This window comes from Ctenopharyngodon idella, chromosome 7 (genome assembly GCF_019924925.1).
Source record: "Ctenopharyngodon idella isolate HZGC_01 chromosome 7, HZGC01, whole genome shotgun sequence".
In the NCBI taxonomy this organism is placed as follows: Eukaryota; Metazoa; Chordata; class Actinopteri; order Cypriniformes; family Xenocyprididae; genus Ctenopharyngodon; species Ctenopharyngodon idella.
The window spans coordinates 43441796-43463876 of NC_067226.1; the positions used below are offsets into that span (position 1 = coordinate 43441796).

The 22081-nt window shown below is 37.7% G+C and overlaps 1 protein-coding gene across 2 annotated transcripts in view; it reads left to right on the forward strand.

Moving 5' to 3' along the window:
• Nucleotides 1-22081, forward strand: part of LOC127515159 (plectin) — a 210868-nt gene that overhangs the window by 147920 nt on the left and 40867 nt on the right. For both annotated transcript variants that reach the window (XM_051898500.1, XM_051898499.1), the window contains exons 11-19: nt 391-519; nt 1879-1968; nt 3585-3641; nt 5947-6177; nt 9119-9286; nt 9362-9445; nt 13476-13643; nt 21501-21716; nt 21793-22023. In XM_051898500.1, the coding sequence (XP_051754460.1) occupies nt 391-519; nt 1879-1968; nt 3585-3641; nt 5947-6177; nt 9119-9286; nt 9362-9445; nt 13476-13643; nt 21501-21716; nt 21793-22023 (1374 nt within the window). The remainder of the gene's footprint in view (nt 1-390; nt 520-1878; nt 1969-3584; nt 3642-5946; nt 6178-9118; nt 9287-9361; nt 9446-13475; nt 13644-21500; nt 21717-21792; nt 22024-22081) is intronic.

Genomic DNA, 22081 nt, shown 5'->3' on the forward strand with positions numbered 1-22081 from the left:
TATTTTTCCCTCTCTCCTTCCTATTGATTCGGCTCTTAGAAAATCTGCTCTGCTGTCTAAACACTATTGATCCCCCTGCTCTCCTCACCAGCTCTTGCACCAGTGTATAAAGGGACTGGATGAATTGAAATTTCATTTCCGACAACTTGTTCCTTTTATTTTATTTTTTATTTTTTTCGACCGAGAAGTAAGAGCGTCGCTCAGCGTGGGTCAATAGCCTCATGAAGGCTGAAGGTAGAGGTCAGTAGAAGTGAACTGCACTACTGAGGGTCTTTACTGTATGTGGAGCACTGCCATGAGGTGCGAATTTGATCAAAACGTGGTGTCATCCATTTTTTGTGCACTAAAACATTTGTGTGACCCATAATGTGTTTGTGTGTCTAACTCCAGGAATCATGTGGGCTCCAGAGAGCGCGAGAGGAGCTGACGGTGAGAGAGAAGGAGTGGAGGAAAGAAAGATCTTCCCTTCAGGAGCAGCTCAGCAGCGTCAGAAAGGAGCTCCACAGCGCCACCATCAGGGTACTGCCGCCGAAACTTTCTTCCCATTAGCCTGACATATAATCGATCCTTTTCACAACTGTCATAGTCATCAATAAGTTGTCATAGTTGGGTGAACTTCTATAGTGGTCAACGGAAACTACAACAAATATCATTTTTGCATTCCCATTTGCGTGAGATTCTCCAGCTTTGTTGTTGTTGAGCAACCGAAGCGCGAGCTGTTGAAGCTCCACCCTCTTCTGGGAAGGGGGCTGGGAGCAGCAGTTCATTTTCATTTAAAGGGACACACACAAAAACAGCGTGTTTTTGCTCACGCCCAAATAGCGGCAAATTTGACAAGCTATAATAAATGATCAATGGGGTATTTTGAGCTGAAACTTCTCTGGGGACACCAGAGACTTATAGTTATAGACTTATCCTGGGATAAGGGGCATAATAGGTCCCCTTTAATGCCAAGGTAAGGAAACACAAAGTATAGTGTTATAAATATATATATATAATGTCTTATAAAATATATAAAAAAGTTGCTAGATTTACAATGTTAATAACTGTGGAAACGCGTCATAAAAGTCAGTAAAAAGGGTTCATGCTGCTCAAAATGGGGAGGCCTTGTTTTAATTATCATAAATATTCATATAACGACCATGAGACCATCCCACATTCCATTCCCAGCTCTTAATGTTGATGCATATTTTAATACATTATCATTACCGCCATCGTAACTCTTATTACAGTAGACATAATTACCAGATTTACGGCAGAATATTATTTTCGTCCCCTGAAGCCATTTTGCTTAGCAAACCTAATTTTTCCTCGGTCGTAAACAGGCTGCTTCTTAGTCTGCGACCCCCTCCCAAAACGTCGAGCCGTTGATAATGATAAACACACAAACAGGCCACGGCGGCTGCGTCCGTGCCTGTACAACACTCCATCTGAATTGCATATCCGCCCTGCCGCTGAGATTGTCATAAGCCGTATTAAGAAAAATGGTCACGCAGTTTGACACAAATTGGAAAATGACATTTGGAAAGCGCCGCTGCGGTGGAAATTAGAGATATTAAAATTATAAATCATTGTCTGGGTAGAAGGAACGGATGGGGGGCGGGGGTTAAAGGTCCCCTCATGACTAGGGCTAATCTAAATCCACCGGGCTCTGATTGTTCATCCACTGTCCACTCATGAAGAAAGGAAGGGAGGATATTGTGTCTTTTCTATGGAGTCAAGTCAGCTTATTTAGCGGCTCCCACACCACAACCTGCTAATGGATCATCTCAAAGGTGTGATATGCATTATGCAAAGGCATCCACTTGACACTTTTAACGAAGTCTTTCCTCCCTATGCGTCTCACCTTCAGTTGCCTTTGTTCATGTGTGTGTGTAGGAAGAGGAGCATCAGCTGAAAGTGCTGCAGATTGATGAACTCCAAAGAGAGGTTGACAAGACGCTGGCACTGCTTGAAAAGGAGAGAGAGGTCAGCAAACCCTTCTTAATAGCCTCCTGTGCGCTCACATGCACTTTTACGCGTGCCATGCGAAAACGTAAGGATGTATCTCCGGTCGCCGTGCACTTGCAGTTCATACTTCTTTCTTTTTTTTGTATTTTTTATTTCTTTTTCAGAGTAAAGGGTCCCAGAAGGTTGGGCCTGCTGGGTTTCTGAAATCCTTGACAAGTCCTTATTCAACTCAAGACTCTTGCTGTGCCCTCGTACCCTTGATAGTGCTCAAAGCTCAGCGTGTTATGCACATTGAGATAAAATAGAACAGTTTGCCACATTGACACGTCGCTTTATTATTTGCGTTTTCTTCCTCAGCTCTCCTGAGCTCTGAACATCTGCTGCTTGGTTGCGTTGGTATTGTCAAGAGGCTCAGGGATCATACTTTTGTTGTCTGATTTCTCAGTTTGACCTTCAAACTGAAGATTGACTGTTTCTATGCCACAAGTATTCTGAGCACAGGAGCGCAATGTCATTTCAAGCACCTGTTGAGAGCTTTTACTCTCCATTTGCTTTCAGTAACGTCTAGAATCCAAACAAGACTATCTCAGGTCTGAAGTTGTCTTTCTCTCATAGTCAATTTATATTGAAAGGAACTATCAAATTTAGTAATGATGTAAATGAGATTTGATCCTTTGCACAATGATGTAATGCGTTGTTTATTATTAATATGATTTAATTTAATTCATTTTTATTTATATTAAATCATTTATTTATTTGTATATTATTATTATTATTATTAAATAAATATACTACTTTATAACATTCTGAAGACACAAATGTAACTGTAGGGACAATTTACATTTGTTGTAGAATATTGACAACAAAAAAAGGTAAAACTTTATTTTAGGGTCTTTTAACTAGTTGCTTATTAGCATGCATATTACTAGAATATTATCTATTTATTAGTACTTATTAAGCACATATTAATGCCTTATTCTGCGTGACATTCTTAATCCTACCCAATACCTAAACTTAACAACTACCTTACTAACTATTAATAAGTAAATTAAGGGTTTATTGAGGGAAAAGTCATAGTTAATAGTGAATATGTGTTCCCGGTACTAAAGTGTTACGATTAACAGTTAGTCATCTCCTGGTAACATTAATTTTCTAGTATGTTGTGTTTTGTTTTAGTTCAGTTTGTTGTATAACCTATAATGATGGCCTTTCATTTTGTTACATTTTATTGCTTCATTGTGTATCTTAGTTTTCATGTTGTATCCTTAGTTATCTGCTAAAGTAATAATCACAACACAAGATATGCACTTCTAAGTTTTATTTAAAAAAAAAAAGCCAGACAATAAATGTGAATTGATTGTTTCATCACTTGTTTAACACTCACACCTTGCATGAGACCTTGTTTTCCCTACAAAAGAACGATAGAGGATATCAATCGATGCACGCAATACAACAAAAAGCCATTGTTACATTCTCCTGTAGTTTACCTATTCAGCAGAGATCAGATAGATCATCTTCTCTAGGACACACTCTGAAGGACTGTGCATTTCTTTACTTTCTTTTCCTGTTGTTCTTATGCATTCATCCCTCAGCACCTCTCTGCTCTCTTCATCTCTCCCTCTCTCTTGATGCAGGATTGTGTAAAGGCCGAGGAGCTGGAACGACTGAGAGAAGATCAACTCAAGGACAAGGTCTCTGAACAATCCACTGCCTATTAGCTTCCAAGCAATGTCTTCCTCACCGCAGTTAAGTGCCAGTCATAACCTTGCCATAATTTGAATTAGAGCTGCAACAGCACGTGTTTTTAACACCGAGACCCCACAGCCACACACTCGCCTACACAATCGCCAGTGATGGCTTTGCTCAAAACAACGTCTAATATTATGACTGGCCCTAAAATAAGATCTAATATTAATGTGCTGCAGAGGCCAGATCTCAGCATCAGGAGGTACAGTTGACGGCAGTCACGCTCAACAGGCCACTATTGAAAAGCTGCTCTGAAAAAACTGACGTGCTAACTGTTAACTAGTCCAGAGGGAGATTATAAAGAAGATTGAATGTAATATTTACCTTGGTCAGTTTTATTTTATTATATTTTTTTATTTTTCTCAGAATTTTCTGCGGACCCCTAACAACATTTACAACCTTTACTGGACACCAGTTTGAAAACTCATGGAGTTGTAGTAATAATAATAATAATAATAATAATAAACATCACATCAAACTCTGAGTACACAGAGAAAGTGTTAAGACCCAAGCCTTTGGCCTCTGCCTTTGACCCATTGACCTTGAGAGCAGATGGACGCATTTGGGCCATCTAATAGACGTTTCTTTTTAAGCGCTCAATTTACTTGCACAGGTGTGTTGTTTTCCACACACAAGTCCGTACGGACACAAAAATTGGACTGCATGTAGACGGTGTGCATGGACATCAGTGCCGAAAAGTACATCATGCGGACTGTCTGTGAGACAAGGACAAGGGAAGCATACTTTTGGCTTTAGGTGGGCTGGACCCATGTAAGCGTGAGGAGGGTAACCTGAGGGCGAGCGCTCAGCCGCTCTTGTTTTTACAGTTTGGCCTCCATGCGCTTTGGGACCTTAGTAAACCAGCTGCTTCAAAGTGTGACCAACCGCCACTTACTGCTGTGCTTTCCTTGCTCCTCGGACAAGATTACTTTCCAAACAGAGCGCAGACAGCTTGATTAATAGAGGGGTCCGCCGAGGTGCCCGCCGCAGTATATTTTCACACTTACTTACGCTCATTTCATTCGCATAGACTTTCATGCGCTGATCCCTTCACCGCAGGAGGCCGCCGGTTCATAAAAAACATACGGCTCTTTGAGACGATGTCTGCGAAAACTCATTAAAGATTCTAGATGTGTTTGAGAGCTGATGGACAAGGTTACTTCTAGACTAACTCGCTTTCATCCGTGTGTGGACGTCAGTCACGTAGTGCAACATTCATTAAAAGATTTATGTAAATAATATAGAACGATCTTACTGAGGATTCTGTGTATTTGTAGCTGAAGATGTGATGTACATGCTCTATATGGTCTCAGCTGTCTCAGCTGCATTGGCCTTTTTGCTACTTTTATTTGTACAGACAGTGAGCGATAGGACAGGAAATTATGGCAAAGATGGATGATATCAGTAAATGTTGAAAGCCCGATTCAAATTTGATTTGTCCTCATGAACACCATGGATCAATGTGTCAACACACATGGACTAACCACTGGGCCTAAGCTCCAACAGAGTAGATATGTTTTTTAGTGTTTTTTTTGGAGACAGAAATTCGCTCTGTCATGGAAAGTTACTGGTCGGAACATATGGAAACCCTTTATAATTTAAAATCTAACTAATATATTATTGAAGGTTGTTTCCGCCATGAAATAAAAAAAAAAAGGTAATTGCGACTTTTTTCTCAGAATTGCGAGTTAAGTCAGAATTGTGTGATATAAAGTCAGAATTGCAAGTTATAAAGTCAGAATTGTGAGATATAAAGTCAGAATTGCGAGTTAAGTCAGAATTGCGTGATATAAAGTCAGAATTGCGAGTTATAAAGTCAGAATTACGAGATATAAAGTCAGAATTACGAGTTATAAAGTCAGAATTGTGAGTTATAAAGTCAGAATTGCGAGATATAAAGTCAGAATCGCGAGATATAAAGTCAGAATTGCGAGTTATAACGTCAGAATTGCGAGATATAAAGTCAGAATTACGAGATATAAAGTCAGAATTGCGAGATATAAAGTCAGAATCGCGAGATATAAAGTCAGAATTGTGTGTTATAATGTCCAAATGTAAGGGAAAAAAGACTGAGTTTATATCTCGCAATTCTAAGAAAAAGTGAGAATTGTGAGATATAAAGTAACTGGTACTTGGTTTGATATTTTTGTTTCTAGTCCAATGACTTTCATACATTTTGCTACATTTTCCAAATAAGATTTGGTGCCACTGTGCATCCATGTATAAAGCTTCCTGTACATGTGTGTGCAGATCAGGCATCAGGAAGAGCTGACTGCAGAGCTGCAGAGAGGATTTGACCAGAAGGAGAAAGAGCTGAAGGAATGGAAAGAGCGATGGTACTCTGTCTCAGAGAGCCTCCGGCACGCACACACACAGCTCCAGCAGGCCCAGTACAACCGAGACCGGGCCGTCAGCAGCCTGAAACTACAGCAGGAGAACAACTGCAGCCTGCAGGATGATGTGGACAAACTACACATAGCGGTGAGGGCAGGGATACGAAACACTAGGGGAAAAAAGCAGAGAGTAGAATTAAAGAATCAAGGTCAAAGGTCAATGGTGCACAGTTGGTCAAAATTCTGTCAATGGTGGGGAAGCGTTGTCTCACAAATGACGGACAATGCCTTCAATGGCGGGGAATGAGTTAATGACATTTAAAATATAAAAAAAAGTGCATTAAACATTTAATTAATATACATGCTTTAACCTGTTAACTCTTTACAGCCTACTCAAAATACAAAATTTATAGAGGGAAATGTAGAAGAGGAGTGAGATTATAAATGTAAAGCTAAGGATGGTGGGAGGTGAAGAGCTGTGATAGAGACCAGAGAAAAGACTGAAGGAAATAAATGAGGAAGAACAGTGGCGAGTGGATAACTAGAGGTCGACAGGCCGCCTGACTGTGGCCCCGTGACCTCTCTTCATTCACACATCAGCACACTGGGGACCAATTAAGCTCAGCTCCACACCAGTGTCCAATCAGCAGACCAGCAAAGGAAATGAGCTTTTTCAGCTCCGCCCCTTCCCCTCACACACACACTTTAAAACATGTTTAATGTATATGAGCACAGGGTTTTTAATCATCATTTTGCACCTACACAATAGTTTAGTTCCAGTCTTTAACAGGTAGAAGGAACAGAAGAAAAGCAGTCTACTCATGATGGCCAGTAAGTTAGGCCGTGTGTCCACCAAAACATTTTTAGCCAGCTGAAAACACTAGGTGCTCTGCTGAAAACGCCTAGCTTGGGAGTGCTTGAGAGCGCTTTGCTTGCTATGTTAAAGTTAAAAAAGTGAAATCGCAATGAATCACCCCTTTAAAAAATGTGACAATACCAGCATTTCCCGTAGCATTTTGAGCACTGTTGAGTGGATTCGTAAACACCTCTGATTGTGTTCACGCACTCAACAGAAATGTCTGTGATTGGCTACAATGATCAACGCTTCAAAAATAAACACCTTTGACGCTCTTCACCTAGCTCTTACACAGATACACACGGGAGCGTTTAAAAAGCAGGCGTCTCTCAGCGGATCTGTCTATCAGTGGATATATTAGGGATCCGCTGATAGACGCCTGCTTTCAAACGCTCCCGTGTGTATCTGTGTAAGCGCTCAGTGAAGTGTGTCAAAGATGTCTATTTACAACATGATTTTGAAGCGTTGATCAACAGCGCTCAAAATGCTATGAGGTAAATGCTGGTAAATAAAAATATAAAAATGTGACAATAATGCTACGACTTTTGACAACACTACTGACATATTCCAGACTTATCCAATCATCAAGTCAGTTTAAACCCCGCCCTTTTCTTACAATTGGCAGCAAGTTCGCATTCAGATCTGCCTCCATCCAATCAAAAGCTGATGAATAGAACTACCCGCCTTATTTTTTTTTTCTTTTTCGATAACCTGATTCACTCAGATGTATGAAAGAAAAGATCTGTTGCTACTTCTGTTACATCATGAATTTAAGCATTCTGCTGTCCTTGTGCAATAGTTAAACTTTAGGAATTCACCTGTTACTTAAGCTTATAACCTTCACATGACCCCAAATACCAACCCTTACAACTGACTCACCACAAATCCTTACAAAATGCTCCAAGGACCCCTGCTGCTTGAATTTGTGTTGTGTCTTCCTTCATGATTACCGTAGGCAATATGATTAGTCGACCTATCCTCTGCTTTATATCCTGCATCCACTCACAGAAATGCACTAAAATCATATTTTATTTGAAGTTGGATCATTCTGTTTGGAATAAAGGGGGGAATGGTACTTTAGCAGATAATTATGTGTAATCCACAATCATTTCCAATAATAACAGACAAAGTGGTTTGAGCCCACGTTATCCAATTTGCCATTTAATGTGAGAAAGGCTGTTGCTCGCTCCCTAAAAATTGGACCATTTCCTTAAATCGTCAATTTGCCCTGCATCCAGAATGCATGGAGGACAGAAAGAATGGAACATCATATTCCAGTACTGTCCTCATATAGAAACGGAAGATGATTTTTTTTTTTTTTTTTCCCTTCTTTGTTTTGTTTGTTCTGAACCCTGCTGTTTTTAATTGACGCCTGTTCAGGGTCTTTTAGCCTGGTCAGCATGAGGACAAACTGGAAGCTTTGAGCCAGGAAGCAGAATTCTTAAAGGGATAGTTGAAAATTAAAATTATCCCATGATTTACTCACCCTCAGGCCATCCTAGGTGTAGATGACTATCTTCTTTCAGATGAACACAATCAGAGATATATTTAAAAATATCCTTAGTCCTCCAAGGTTTGTAATGGATGTGAATGGCTGCCCAAATTTTGAAGACAAAAAAAAATGCACCCATACATAAAAAAATGAATCCATACGACTCCAGGGGGTTAATAAAGGCCTTCTGAAGTGAATCGATGCATTTGTGTAAGACAAATATCCTTATTTAAAGCTTTATAAAGTAAAATAACGAGCTTCCTACGCGAAAGCCATACGCATTCGACGTACGTCCAAAAAGTGTTAATTTCCGCGACGTAGTACACAATGACATGACGTACTACGCGTTATAGCTTAGTATGTCATGGCGTAGTGTAGAATGTCATGGCATTGTGTACCACGTTGCGGAAGTTAACGCTTTGTGGTCGTACGCCGAATGTGTATGGCTATAAGAAGTTCTTCAGAAAATCTTCAGTACTTGTTGTTCACTTTTACATGTTTTACTTTGCACTAGTTTTATTGATTGTTTATCCAGTAGTCTGCTGCTCAATTGGAATAAACAAGTGCTGTATAATGTGTTGTGTAAATAAAACCACGAGCAGGTCTAGATCAGAGAGAGATCAGAGAGAGCTTAAGACTGATCAGCATCAATACACTACCTGCTACACCCTCTCCTGACCGGCATGATGCAACCTGACCTACAATAAGATATCTTGCATCTCTTTTCCTATGCACGAACAGCTGGTTGAAGAGGAGTCCACGGTCTCCAGGCTGCAGCGCGAGCTACATGAAGCAGAACAGCAGAAGAATCTTCTGGCCTCCAGAATAGCTGAGCTGAACTGCGACATCCAGCATCAGGAGAAAGAATACAAGAGGCTCACAGAACAACAAAGAGCAGAGCAGGACGAGGTACAACGCACCACATACTTTGGTAAAACAGTGTCTGGTAAGGATCCTGTAGTGTAAAACCTGTCTGTGTGGTAGGTGTCCAAAAGAGATGAGACGGTTCAGAGACTGACGGCAGACCTGCGGACTGCTCAGGAGAGTCTGACTGCTACACAAGAGGAGGTGAGAAAAACCTGTCAATCATTTGGTCCGCTCACCTTTTGTAAAGGTATCTTTGATATACATGCATTAAAATCATCGTCTATCAGCCCAACCCTAATTCACACACTGATCAGAGAAAACTGAGCATGTGTTGATATGTATAGCACTTTTTAAAAAATGGTGTAGGATTTACTTTGAAACTATTTTCACTCAGAAATTGCTAGCACATTTCAAATGGCAAGTAATACATTAAATTAAATGACTATAAGACAGAAATAGTATTTTCTTATAAAAAGTACTCCAATAATATGTGTTTTATTTACAAGTTTGAAAAATTATTAGTTTTACATTAAGTGAACGTAGTCGGTCACACTGTAATTTAAGGATATTGCAAGTTTATATAAAGGGTCTGTGGCAGAAACAGAAGCCATGCTTGTAAGCAGTGTTTCATTTTACCTTGATCATATCAGCGTTTATTTTGGTGCTAAGATGCATATACACTGTAAAACCTGATAAGTTACGGTAAGTTACAAACCATTTACAAACCATATAAGTTGGTTTGTAAATGGTAAATTACAAACCATTTGAGGAAACCGATTGCCAGAAACCATTTATGTTTTAAAACCAATAAGTATGAGTACTGTAAACTCATATACATTGAGTTAAATTCACTTATATTTTAGTGTTGGTTTAGTCAATCATTAGAGTAAACTCAACTTAAAGATTTTAAGTTTATTTTATTCATTCAGTTTGAATTCAGGTAAAAAATCTAACTATGTCTTAACAACTACTATTAGGCTGCATTTACATTACATGGTTCACGTGACCCAATTTCATTTTTTTCCTCCCATGTGGCACACGAACGTGTAAGCAGGAATAAAGCACATGGATTATGACATACTCAGTTTCAGGCCTCATTCATATGTGGAAATAAATCTGATATGAATCGCATATGTGCACTTGCGTCTTCCATGTAAGCAGACAAATTGGATATTCCCCTGTCAATACGAGTCGTACGTCATTGAAAAAGCGACAGTGGCGAATGACGTCAACAGAGGTGGACACTGTGGTCACATGACTCTTTTTTTTGATGGCGCAACGGAGGACGAAGGCTCAACCCAATGTTTTACTGAACTTTAAAGATGGTGTGGAAAGCAGAAAATTGTATTATTTCATCTGCGTCCATTGCAGATCATGCCGTTTTTTTCGTCCTCTTCGGCCTAAGCTTTTCTGGGTCATTACGTCGACCTTGAGTTGTTTTGCCAAGTGTATAGCGTAAATGCAGATATTGGATATGGGTCACTTTTAAAAGAAGATGTAAGCTGGTCGTCAAAAAAAATCAGATATAGTCAACAAATTGGAATTGGGCATCAAAACCTGCAGTGTAAATGTGGCCTTAGATTAGAAGTCTGCATGTGAAGGCCTCTGTGGGCCGAATGCGGGCAGGATCAAGGACACGGGCCGTCCAGTCCATCCACTCTCACTCACACACTAAAGATGGACCTGACGCCCGCTCGTCTCCCGCTTCCCTGTGCGCTCTGAGCCAAACTTTTGCATAACCTGTCAATTGAAGTAGAAGCCTGTGCTGGTTTATTTATACATCTCAGACTGGTCAGTTATTTGTTTGGCAGAGTGTCCTTGTACGTTATAAATGGGACAAACCTGTCACTTCAGTGCTGACTGGATGTTTTGAGTTCTTTGAGAGATTTTCTTTTTCATATTTATTAATTTATTTTGACTTTTTTCAGAGCGAGCGAGCAGTGAATAATGCATTGGATTCTGCTCCATGTACTGTTTTTATCATTAGCATTCAGCCTCAGTTATCTTCCGAACTTATGAGTGCCTGTGAAATGTTTGTGATGTTATTTATTTATGTTGCCCTCTCAATTATTCATTTGTTTATTTATTCATGGCAGAACTAACTGCAATTGGAAAATTCATTTTTGCTGAAGGGCACATCCAACCCCCCACCACACCTCAATCCGCTCCCCCTCTTCTTGCATGAAGGTTTGTTAGTAACTGCTTCATGTGGCATTTCCTAAGACTTAAGGGGAGATGTCATTTTAATCCAAGCAGACGGCTGAAGAGACAGACACAGAGAGAAAGAGAAAGAGAGTACTCCTTCAGAAAAAAAAAAAAAACTGTAGGGGTGATGGTGCAGGATTATAGAGAGGCATGTAATGAAAGAGGGATGAATTTGAGAGGTCGTATATATCCACGGCTCTACGTGTCTCTGTGCCACAGCCATGCTTCATGCTGAATTCCCTCAGGCTTCTGTGCTTTCCTGCTTTTTCTGGCCATATTTGTTTATAAAAAATATATATATATGTTAAAACTTTTAATAATAAATTACATACTTTTTTTTGAAAGAAGTATCTTATTCTCACAAAGGCAGGGTTTATTTGATCCAAAATATAGTAGAAACAGTAATCTTGTGAAATATTATTACAATCTAAAAATTTTTTTAATTTAATATATTTTAAAATATAATTTATTCCTGAGATGATAATGCTGAATTTTCAGCATCATTACTCCAGTCTTCAGGGTCACATGATCCTTCAGAAATCATTCTAATATGCTGATTGCTGCTCTGTTATAAATTATTATTGGTGCTCAATTATTAATAATGGTTCTTATTACTATAAATGTTGGAAACAGTTTAAAATGTTTGTGGAAACCTTGATACATTTTTTCTTTTTCAGGTTTTTCATATTTTTTAAATTTAGAAAGTTAAAAGTTCAGAAGAATTATTTGAAATTGAAATCTTATGTATCATTATAAATGTCTTTACTCTTGCTTTAGATCAATTTAAAGGATTAGTTCACTTTCAAATAAAAATTTCCTGATAATTTACTCACTTCCATGTCATCCAAGATGTCCATGTCCTTCTTTCTTCAGTCGAAAAGAAATTAAGGTTTTTGATGAAAACATTCCAGGATTTTTCTTCTTATAGTGGACTTTAATGGAAAAAACGGAACTGGCGCCGCGTTCGTTCCGTAAGTTGAATGGGGAAGTTGTAGGACATTTAGCGTAAGCTTTTTGAAGAATACGGAATCGCATTCTGGTGGAAGCACTTGTGATGCGATCATTTGTGTCTATAAAGCATATACATTTTCATTTTTTTTTAAGAAAATGACCGATCGTTTCGCTAGATAAGACTCTTATTCCTCGTCTGGTATCGTTTAAAGCCCTTTGAAGCTGCACTGAAACTGTAATTTTGACCTTCAACCCTTTGGAGACCATTGAAGTCCACTATAAGGAGAATAATCCTGGAATGTTTTCATCAAAAACCTTAATTTCTTTTCAACTGAAGAAAGAAGGACATGGACATCTTGGATGACATGGGGGTGAGTAAATTATCAGGAATTTTTTATTTGAAAGTGAACTAATCCTTTAATGTGTCCTTGCTGAATATATATATTTTATACTTACTTACCTAAACATATAGAAGCATATTAGTATGATTTCTGAAGGATCATGTGACACTGAAGACTGGAGTAATGATGCTGAAAATTCAGCTTTGCATCACAAGAAAAAACTACATTTTGATAGAAAATGGTTATTTTAAATTATAACAATATTTCACAATATTACTGTTTTTACTGTATTTTTGATCAAATAAATGAAACCTTAATGAGCACAAGAAACTTACAGAAACATTTAAAAAATATATTAATTATTCCAAAGTTTTGACCAGTATTGTATATACGTTATATATATTTTGTGTATATATTTATTAAAAAAAATAAAAATAAAATCGTTACATAATGGCTTTACTATACTTTATTATCAGCTACCAGTAATCATAATACCAAGGAATCTCAGCTAAATTTAACACATTTACTATGTAGTTTAGTAATATTTAAATACAGATTTATATGTTTACAGATTTTTCCCCAAAACCATGACCAAGAAAATGCATAAAGCAGAATCCGGAGATTCCATCTAGGCGATGATAAGTCATCCTGCTCTCTAGACACTGGCACTGGCTTTCAAAAACCCATATTACTTGGCCATTAACATGCATTTAATATTGTCATTGTGTGTTTAGCTCGCAGAGCAGATGCTGGAGGTCACGTCCAGGAGAGAGGAGGTTGTGGCCCTGCAGAAAGAGTTGAACAGTGTTCGGGAGATCCTGAAACAGAGAGAGGAGGTGATAGAGAAGAACAAACACAACACGACACAGCTCCAGCGAGAGACAGACTCTCTTTACAAACAGGTAAACACACTAAAAATCACAAATTGGCCAGTCTGGGTATTGAGACCTGAAATAAAATATGGAGTAAGCATGAGTTTGGTCATGTTGTTTCTGTGTGTTTAGCTGAAGGGTGTTTGTGAGGTCTCCGGTGAGCGCTCTCACGTGTAATATTTCCTGTCTGCTGCATCGACAAACCACACATAGGCATGGAATTCCAATTAACTCCCTTTAATTAGGCCCTCACTTGCTCATGGCACAGTTCCTTCATTTATTTTAATCTTGTTTATGCACCTTGATTGTTTCACAATATAGATTTTTTTAATTAGGGAAGATTGATTAAATTGCATTGATTCTCTGTCCTTATTAAAATACCCCCCCCCCCCCCCCCCCCTCTCTCTCTCCCTCTCCCTCTCTCCCTCTCCAAACCAGTGTTATTTTTCATAATTAGTGGCTGTGCCTTCAGCTTGGCTTTAAGTGTCTGTGTGTGTGTTATGAAAATAATGTTTATCATACTTTATTACAGCATCTGAAAGACTGTTCTATTGGCAACCACTTTATGAGCCAGTGGAAGTTTTATTAGAAGGTTGTGTGCTATTTATTAGTTGCAGTTTCCTACAGAATTGGTCCTAACTACATTAAACAAAACAATTCTGTATTTGTTATTTGTTTCGTTACCAACTATTATTACATTATATATTACCATATATACACTACCACAATATTTACTTGATTTTAAGTTAATATTTCAATAATGTAACAACACATTCACATGTTCACTGTTCTCTGTTGTTGTTTAGTAGTCATGCAAGTAAATAGATAAAATATTTGATCTATTATTAATAAGTATTTTATTTTGGATTTGTAGCTAGACATAATTTTTTTTAATTAATCTATTTATTTATTTATTTATTCATTTATTATGTTGAATAAATGATGAAGACAAATATATTACTTTTATTAATTATAATAATAAATATAATTCTAAAATGAAAAATGAATGTTTGATGATAATAATAATAATAATAATAATAATTTTGGTTTACACTACTTTAAATATTTGAAAAATCCTCAAACTACAACAGGTTAAGGCCTGTTCACATCAAGAACGATAGAACGATAAATAACTACGAAAATAACTATATTGAACCCATACTCAGAATTTGTCCTCTGCATTTAACCCATGAAGTTAGTGCACACACATTAGGAGTAGTGAGTAGTGAACACACACACTGCAAACCTTCGACACACACACACACACACACAGCATTGGGCAGCCATTTTGCTGTGGCGCCCAGGGAGCGATTAGGGGTTAGGTGCCTTGCTCAAGGGCACCTCAGTCATTTCCTGCCGGTATTGAGAATCAAATCTGTAACCTTCAGGTTACCAGTCTGACTCTCTAACCATTTTGCCACTACTGCCCCCTTTTTTACACGAAGTAGCTGAGTTACTTTTTTCAAATAAGTAACGCAAGTTACTTTGTTTTCACTTTTGTTGTGAAAGGGCCTTTACATTTGCCAAAATTAGAACTTTTGTTTTCATAAAAAAACAATAAAACAAGTCCAGCCCAGGTGAGAAAAAGTAACACAAAAGTAACACAACATTGCTTTCCATAAAAAGTAACTAAGTAATGCAATCAGTTACTTTTTTAGGGAGTAACGCTATATTACAATGCGTTACTTTTAAAAGTAACTTTCCCCAACACAGTTTAAATGCTTGTGCTCTTTAAAGCTGGGTGGATTCTTGTTGGCTGGAAAAGTCATTCTGGAAGTGATTCCAACGAAGTAGCTTGTCTGTTATAGTTGGGGTTGGACAACTCTGTTCTGAAAGATATAGAACGGTTATTAAAAGTTTGTAGTTATCATTATAGTTAACTTACTTGATGTGAATGGGCTTTTAGTGTCTTTCTGGCAAATTTTGCACAGGAAATCAACACTGCTTTTCTTTACAAAATGTAAAAATGTATTTTCTTTCGTGGTGGCATTAGATTATCATAGTAGATTGTTGTAACAGCAAACGCTGACTGTGTAACACTTGAGGTCCTCTAGAAGATTCAGTGCTGCCACAGCAAGCATCTCAACCTCTGCTGTCTGCTTCACCTGATAAACACTTGATGCTGATCCGTAGAATTTTTAATCATGAAGCGAAGCTCAGCTCTTTTAATTTTGATCGATGACTCCGTTTATCCTTTACATAACACATTCCCATCTCTGTTCTACCCCTCCACCTCTCCCAGCACCCCTCCGCCTGGTATGAAAATGATATTAGAAACTAAATGAGATTTGAAATTGTGTGTTTGACAAGTGACTTGATGACAGGGTTTTATTGCAGGGCCTGATCCATGGAAATTTTATGCTAATAACACTGCTGGCCAACCGATCTAGTACGAAATTAATCAGTGGCGGAAAAGAACGAGAGAGCTCCATAAAAAGTGTGTCTCCCCTCCCTCTCTCTGTCTGTCTGTCTGAGTCTCATCTGAAATAGCCATGGGCTGTTGTCTGTGTGATGAGTTTGCGACCGAAATAGGGTCTTAGAAAATTACACTGAGTTTAGCACTGATTCATGCTGTAATGTCGCCATGCAGCACACTGCTGTCAACTCCCTCCAAGGACTCAGCAAGGTGCACTCAGTAATTTTTTTGTTTTTGTTGCCTTGGCCCATATGTCATCTTGGACTTATACTGACACCTAGAGGTGTGGATGCAGTGTCACGCAAAAGCTTTTAGTTAATAATGCCATTATTGTAGAAATGCACTTTTCTCAGCCAGTCATGATTCTTTTATTCTGCGAGAGAACATGTCCAAAACGAGGGGTTAGAGAGATAAAGTGGGTAGATTTGGGGTTAGATAGCTGGTCATGTGAACATGTCCGCCTACGACCCGCTCCATGTAAAATAAAACATTTTATTCGGCTACTGATATACTGTAACTGGAGTCTTCAGCTCATTTTTCAAAAGTCCTATTATATAAGCCAACTTGCGTTTACTTCTCCGTAAGTGTCATTCAGTTGTCTCAAAATATTTCAACAACATAGTGATACAGAAATCTGTAATCCAGAATATTGTCTACTTTTCATTATTACTATTAATAATAATAATAATTGTATTATACAGTAAAACATTTATTTATTTATTTATTTATTTATTTAATGTTGTTGTTGTTGTCATTTTTGGTACTTTTTTGGTAAAAAACCCCACCAATAATCATGATGTACTTATGTAATTGGTGTTAGGGACAATAAGAGACAATTAAATGCTATTATAATTATAATGCTATAATAATAATAATAATAACAACAATATTTTTATACAATTTTTTCACCCTAATGTATTCAGTTTTACATGGCTTTGCAAGGCTGACTGGTTAAACCTTCTAGATTTCATTAAATGCAACTGAATGAAAATCATTGCCACATGTTAGATTAAATTTATATTTGGAATTATGTTCAAAATGTATATTATAAGCTAACCAATCTGAACCATGAAATAATAATAACAATAATAATAATAAATATAGCTGCAAGCAGCAATTATTAGGGTTCAGTCACCTTAAGGCCTTTAAGCACATGCGTAAAAAGGTATGTTTTATTTAGCAAGCCTGTAACCATCTCGATCATAGATGGAAAAGACCATTTACAGCCAATACAAGTAATTTACTCAGGAAATATATGGTTTATCAAGCTTTTTAACAGTTATTGAGGTTGAGCCAAAAACATAGCACTAGTTCACCAAAGTTGGTTTTTGAAATAATCTCCGATATTTAACGAACAATGTCATAGGTGTGTGCAAAAAATTGCGCAATACACAATCCTTTACGCACGTGAAAAACGTGAAGGGGCCCCCAGTGGCCGATTTCTTTTGAATTTGTCACAGGCCTCTAAGGCCGTGAGTCAAACAGGCACAGCGAGTTTCGTTGCGATCGGCCTTCGTTATCCTTGTCTGATAGCTGCTCAAACTTCATTGGTCGACGGCGGACATGTTTATTTGAGATACACCAATGTCCTCATGGCATCTTGGACAAATTGAAATTTCAACTTTTTTTGATAATCAGACTCCGGAGAATCTCACTGCGCTGGTTTGGTTCAGATTGGGCCAAAAACCTAAGACTAGTTCGCAAAAGTAGGTTTTTCAAAAAATCCAAAATACAAGAAAATGTTGACGATCGAATCCAATCGCATGCATTTTGTCCATCTTGAGTCAAGGATTCCAACGATATAAGACACCTAGACCTACACCTAACGGTTTAGGAGTTATGAGCCATTTTGTACTTTTCACCATTGTAGCGCCCCCGTCAGGCCAATCGGGGTGAGCTTTAGTGACGTTGTAGACGGTGTGAGTACTACCAGCAATCAAAGTTTCAAAAGTCTCTACGACTTACGGTTTGGTCTGCCTGATCACTTTTAGTGGAGAACACTGATCCTTGGAAATTTTAACAATTACAATAGGGTTTCTGCACTACGCGCTTGAATCCCTAATAATTGAGAATCAGCATTTAACCATACTTTTTCCTGTTTATATGCATTTATATGTCATATCTGTGCCTCATTTAAAAAGTCTGTGTGAATGCACCTTTTCTGTGCCATAACTGCAATCAATTTATTTGACCAATCAGGCATCCTCAAAGGTTCAACTGTCCACATTTTTCTTTGTGGTTGTCGAGCCTTTTCTCAACTTTACCACCTTTTTCTAGCTTTCATCAACTTAAGAAACATTCATATTCTCTCCTTTCCTCTGCTTTCTTGCTTCATTTATCCCATTCATCTGTCAGCAGTTTTCCCACGTGCATGTCCGTGTGCCTCCTCCCGGCTCAGCTCCAAGGAAACAGAAGCGTAGGTGAATCACTAATGGACTCATTATCAGGTTCCACTCGTTTAAAACAACACAATTAGCGCTGTATTCTTAATGATGCTTGCAAAGGGAAGTTCAGTGCACTGAGGAGACTCCATCCAGGGCCTTCACCAACCTAATAAATCACGCAAGTTAACTCACAAAACTAATATACCGCATGTGTGTGCGCACAGTAGTCTGTGTGATTTATTATTTTCACCCTGCGAGACATCTGTTACAGTGCTCCTTATTTTTGTAATGCATCATCAGCCAGGGGAAAAAATAATATTATCCAATCTGGGATCGGCTCTCTCTGGAGTCTAATAATCTAATGTAGAGCTGCTATCAGTGAGCCACCACAGACACGCTTCAGGGAGCAAACAGGCTTCGGTGATTTCTGTCTGAGAATCTCTAGCATTCATTATATATGCCAGCGTGTGACTGTAGAAGTGAGTCTGTAAATATAGAGTTATAACAGGATGCTTCCGACTCTAAATTATATTCAATGAGCTGCATTTGAGGTGTACTAATACTAATTAAGGAATATCACACACAAGAGTGCTGTTGTACTAAATAAAAGAACAGGTGATTGTTGTGAGTGTGATGTTGCTTTTATACAACAGTTCTGTGCAGAGGTGTTGTGTGCGCTGTGTGAACATGATGCTTATTGTAGTTCTAGACTAAATGTGAACATGCATTTACTCATCTCACTTGTAGAAAAACAGATTCAGTATTCCTCAAATGTATTCCTGAATTTGCGTTTCCTTCAGCTTGAGGCTTATTCATTTCACTTTTGGTGTGAAAGGGTCTTAACATTTGCCAAAAATAGAACTATTTTGTTATTAAAAAACAAACAAGCAAGCCCAGCCCAGGTGAGAAAAAGTCGCGCAAAAGTAGCATTACCATATTACTTTCCATAAAAAGTAGTGCAATTACTTACTTTTTAGTGAGTAACGCAATATTGTAATGCATTACTTTTAAAAGTAACTTTGCCAACACTGTCTCTGAGCAAGAAATTAATAGTGAGTAACTTCCCAACAAAATATTACAAATTTGCGTGTCAACCAGTCCCACCACGATTTCGTAAGACTTTTTTTCTGATTTTCATAGCTGGAAATGGTTACTTTGTTGAAAATACTGAATTGAGACAATAGCTTGCACACTGCCACTGAGTACAGTATGGAATGAGTGACACTGATTATAGAAACTCATCTAAATAAAATATATTATAAATATATTTTAAAATATTATTTCATGCTCTTGCAATTGAACAGTTAAATTGTCTTTTGTTGTAATATTTGGTAACTTTATTTTGCAGTGCCGTAGTTACACATTACTACATGTACTTACTATAGTAATAACAGTAAATTATGCAAAATTACAAGTAACTAACCCTAAACCAAACCCTAACCCTAACTGTAAGTACATGTAGTTAATTAATAGTACTCAGTACTTATTTGAGTGATTACAATGTAACTACAGCACTGTAAAATAAAGTGTAACCTAATGTTTTGTTTTGTATTTTTTAATCCAACTTGAAACATTAAAAAAGTGCATAGCCAGTAAAATAATGTCTAATCTATTGATGAAGTAAGCAATAATAGCAAATATTTGCCCCAATATACATTATATTCTGCATTGAATAGTAGTTTAATAGTATCATTAAACCTCTAGAAACTATTATTTCGTCCCACACATTTAACACATACACTGTAAACCCGAATAAGTTGGGCTAACTCAAAAAATTTTAGGTAATCAGTTACATCAAATTTTTTTGAGTTATGATGTTCCCAATTTTAAGTAAGCAGAACTATCAAGTTTTGAGTTTGTAGTACTCATGCATGATAATTGCTCCTAACTTGATGTACTGAGTTAGCTAACTCATACATTTTGATAGCAATTGACATAAAATATTTATTTAATTAACTTTTTTATTTTGAGTTCTTCCAAATCAAATGAGTTATTTACTTCACTTTACACCCTAATAAGAAAATTCAGAAAATGCCAACTTGCTAATTAACATGTTAACAATAGCATAGTATAGCGCTTACTGAATGAGTACAGCAACTTAAAACATGTAACTTACCTGCTCTCAAACCAAGCCGCATGCGCTACTTGTCACCATGGTAACTCTCCAAAAACCCACAATAACAGAAACTCTTCTAAATTAGCCTAACAAAACATTAATCATTACTAAATCTCCCTTACCATTAATTTTGCACAAAAAAACATTATATAACACTTAATTTGAACATTTAATCTCCCTTTCGAGTGCCATGGGCAAAGCATGCTAGGATTTCCCAGAAATCCCAGCCCAGTTTTAGTTAAACTTAGTTTCGTCTAAATTAAAAGAAATGAGTTCATACAACTCAAAACAATGAAACAGTTCAGTTTACTTGAAATATGTCAGTGCTGTGAACTCAAAAGAAAAAGAAAGTTCTAAATACTCATTGCAGTTCATTTAACTGAACTAATTTGTCCAATTTAAGTTTGTCCTACTCAAACCAATTAAGTATTTTGAGCATTATGGTTTACAGTGTAAACATAAACAAAGATGTATCACTTGTGCAGCCTTGTCTCTCTTGCGTGGTTTCACAAAATGAATGTCCATTTTTTTATACTGTACATTATAATGTTCCGATTCCTAAATTTACATTATTTTAGTTTTTATTGTTTTATTTGTTATTAGTGTAATAACAGTGTATTAGTGTTATTAATTAGTGTTCAGTTGTTTATACATAATCATACGGAACTTTAATACTGGCATTAACTATTTCCATATCATTGAGATACTATTATATTTTTTATTAATATTTTGAATTCGTTTTTATTTTTTACGTTTTCATTTTCATTTTAGTTAAAGCTTTAGTATTTTGTTGTGTTTTTGTCATTTTATTCTTTTTTTTTTTATGTCTATATAATTTTTATGAATTTCAGTTTTAGTTAACTATAATGACTCTGGGTTGTTCGATTGATTTGAACACACTTATAGTGTAAAAAAATGCTAGCTAGGTAGGCAGCTCACTCAGTTGTTTTTTGTTGTTGGTTCTGTGTCAGTGTGAAGGCCAGAATGAAGAGCTGCGTGATCTGCGTGAAGAGATGCAGCGGTGGCAGCAGGAGGCCCAGGAGCAGAAGGAGAGACAGGTTAAGGAGGTGCAGGACCTTAAGAGAGAGCTGCAAAGCACACAAAGTCGCCTGCAGCTGCACAGAGATAACCTGGAGAGTCTGCACCGAGTGCTGGCCCACAGACAGCAGAGAGACACAGAGGACGAGGTGAGACAGCACAGCCGACTTCAGTTTCACTATATCACAACTTCTGTTTCTAAATATAAGTGTTTCTGTGTGTCAGGCCTCCTGCAGGGAAGCAGCTCTCCCCAGTCAGGATGCAGAGTTGATTCAGCTGAAGGCAGGTTTGCTGGAGGCTGAGAAACTGGCCACAGATGCAGAGGCCCGACTACAACCTCTTAGTGAATCCCTCGAGCTCTGCAAACACAAGTACCAGGCCTGCCTCAGCAAGATCGCCCAACTAGAGAACGCTCTGCATAGCCGAGAGGAGGACCTGAAAGAGGCCCACCATCAGGTTGGTACATAAATTAGTCTTAGTTACCTTTAGAATGAAGTCTGCATTGCAACTAATG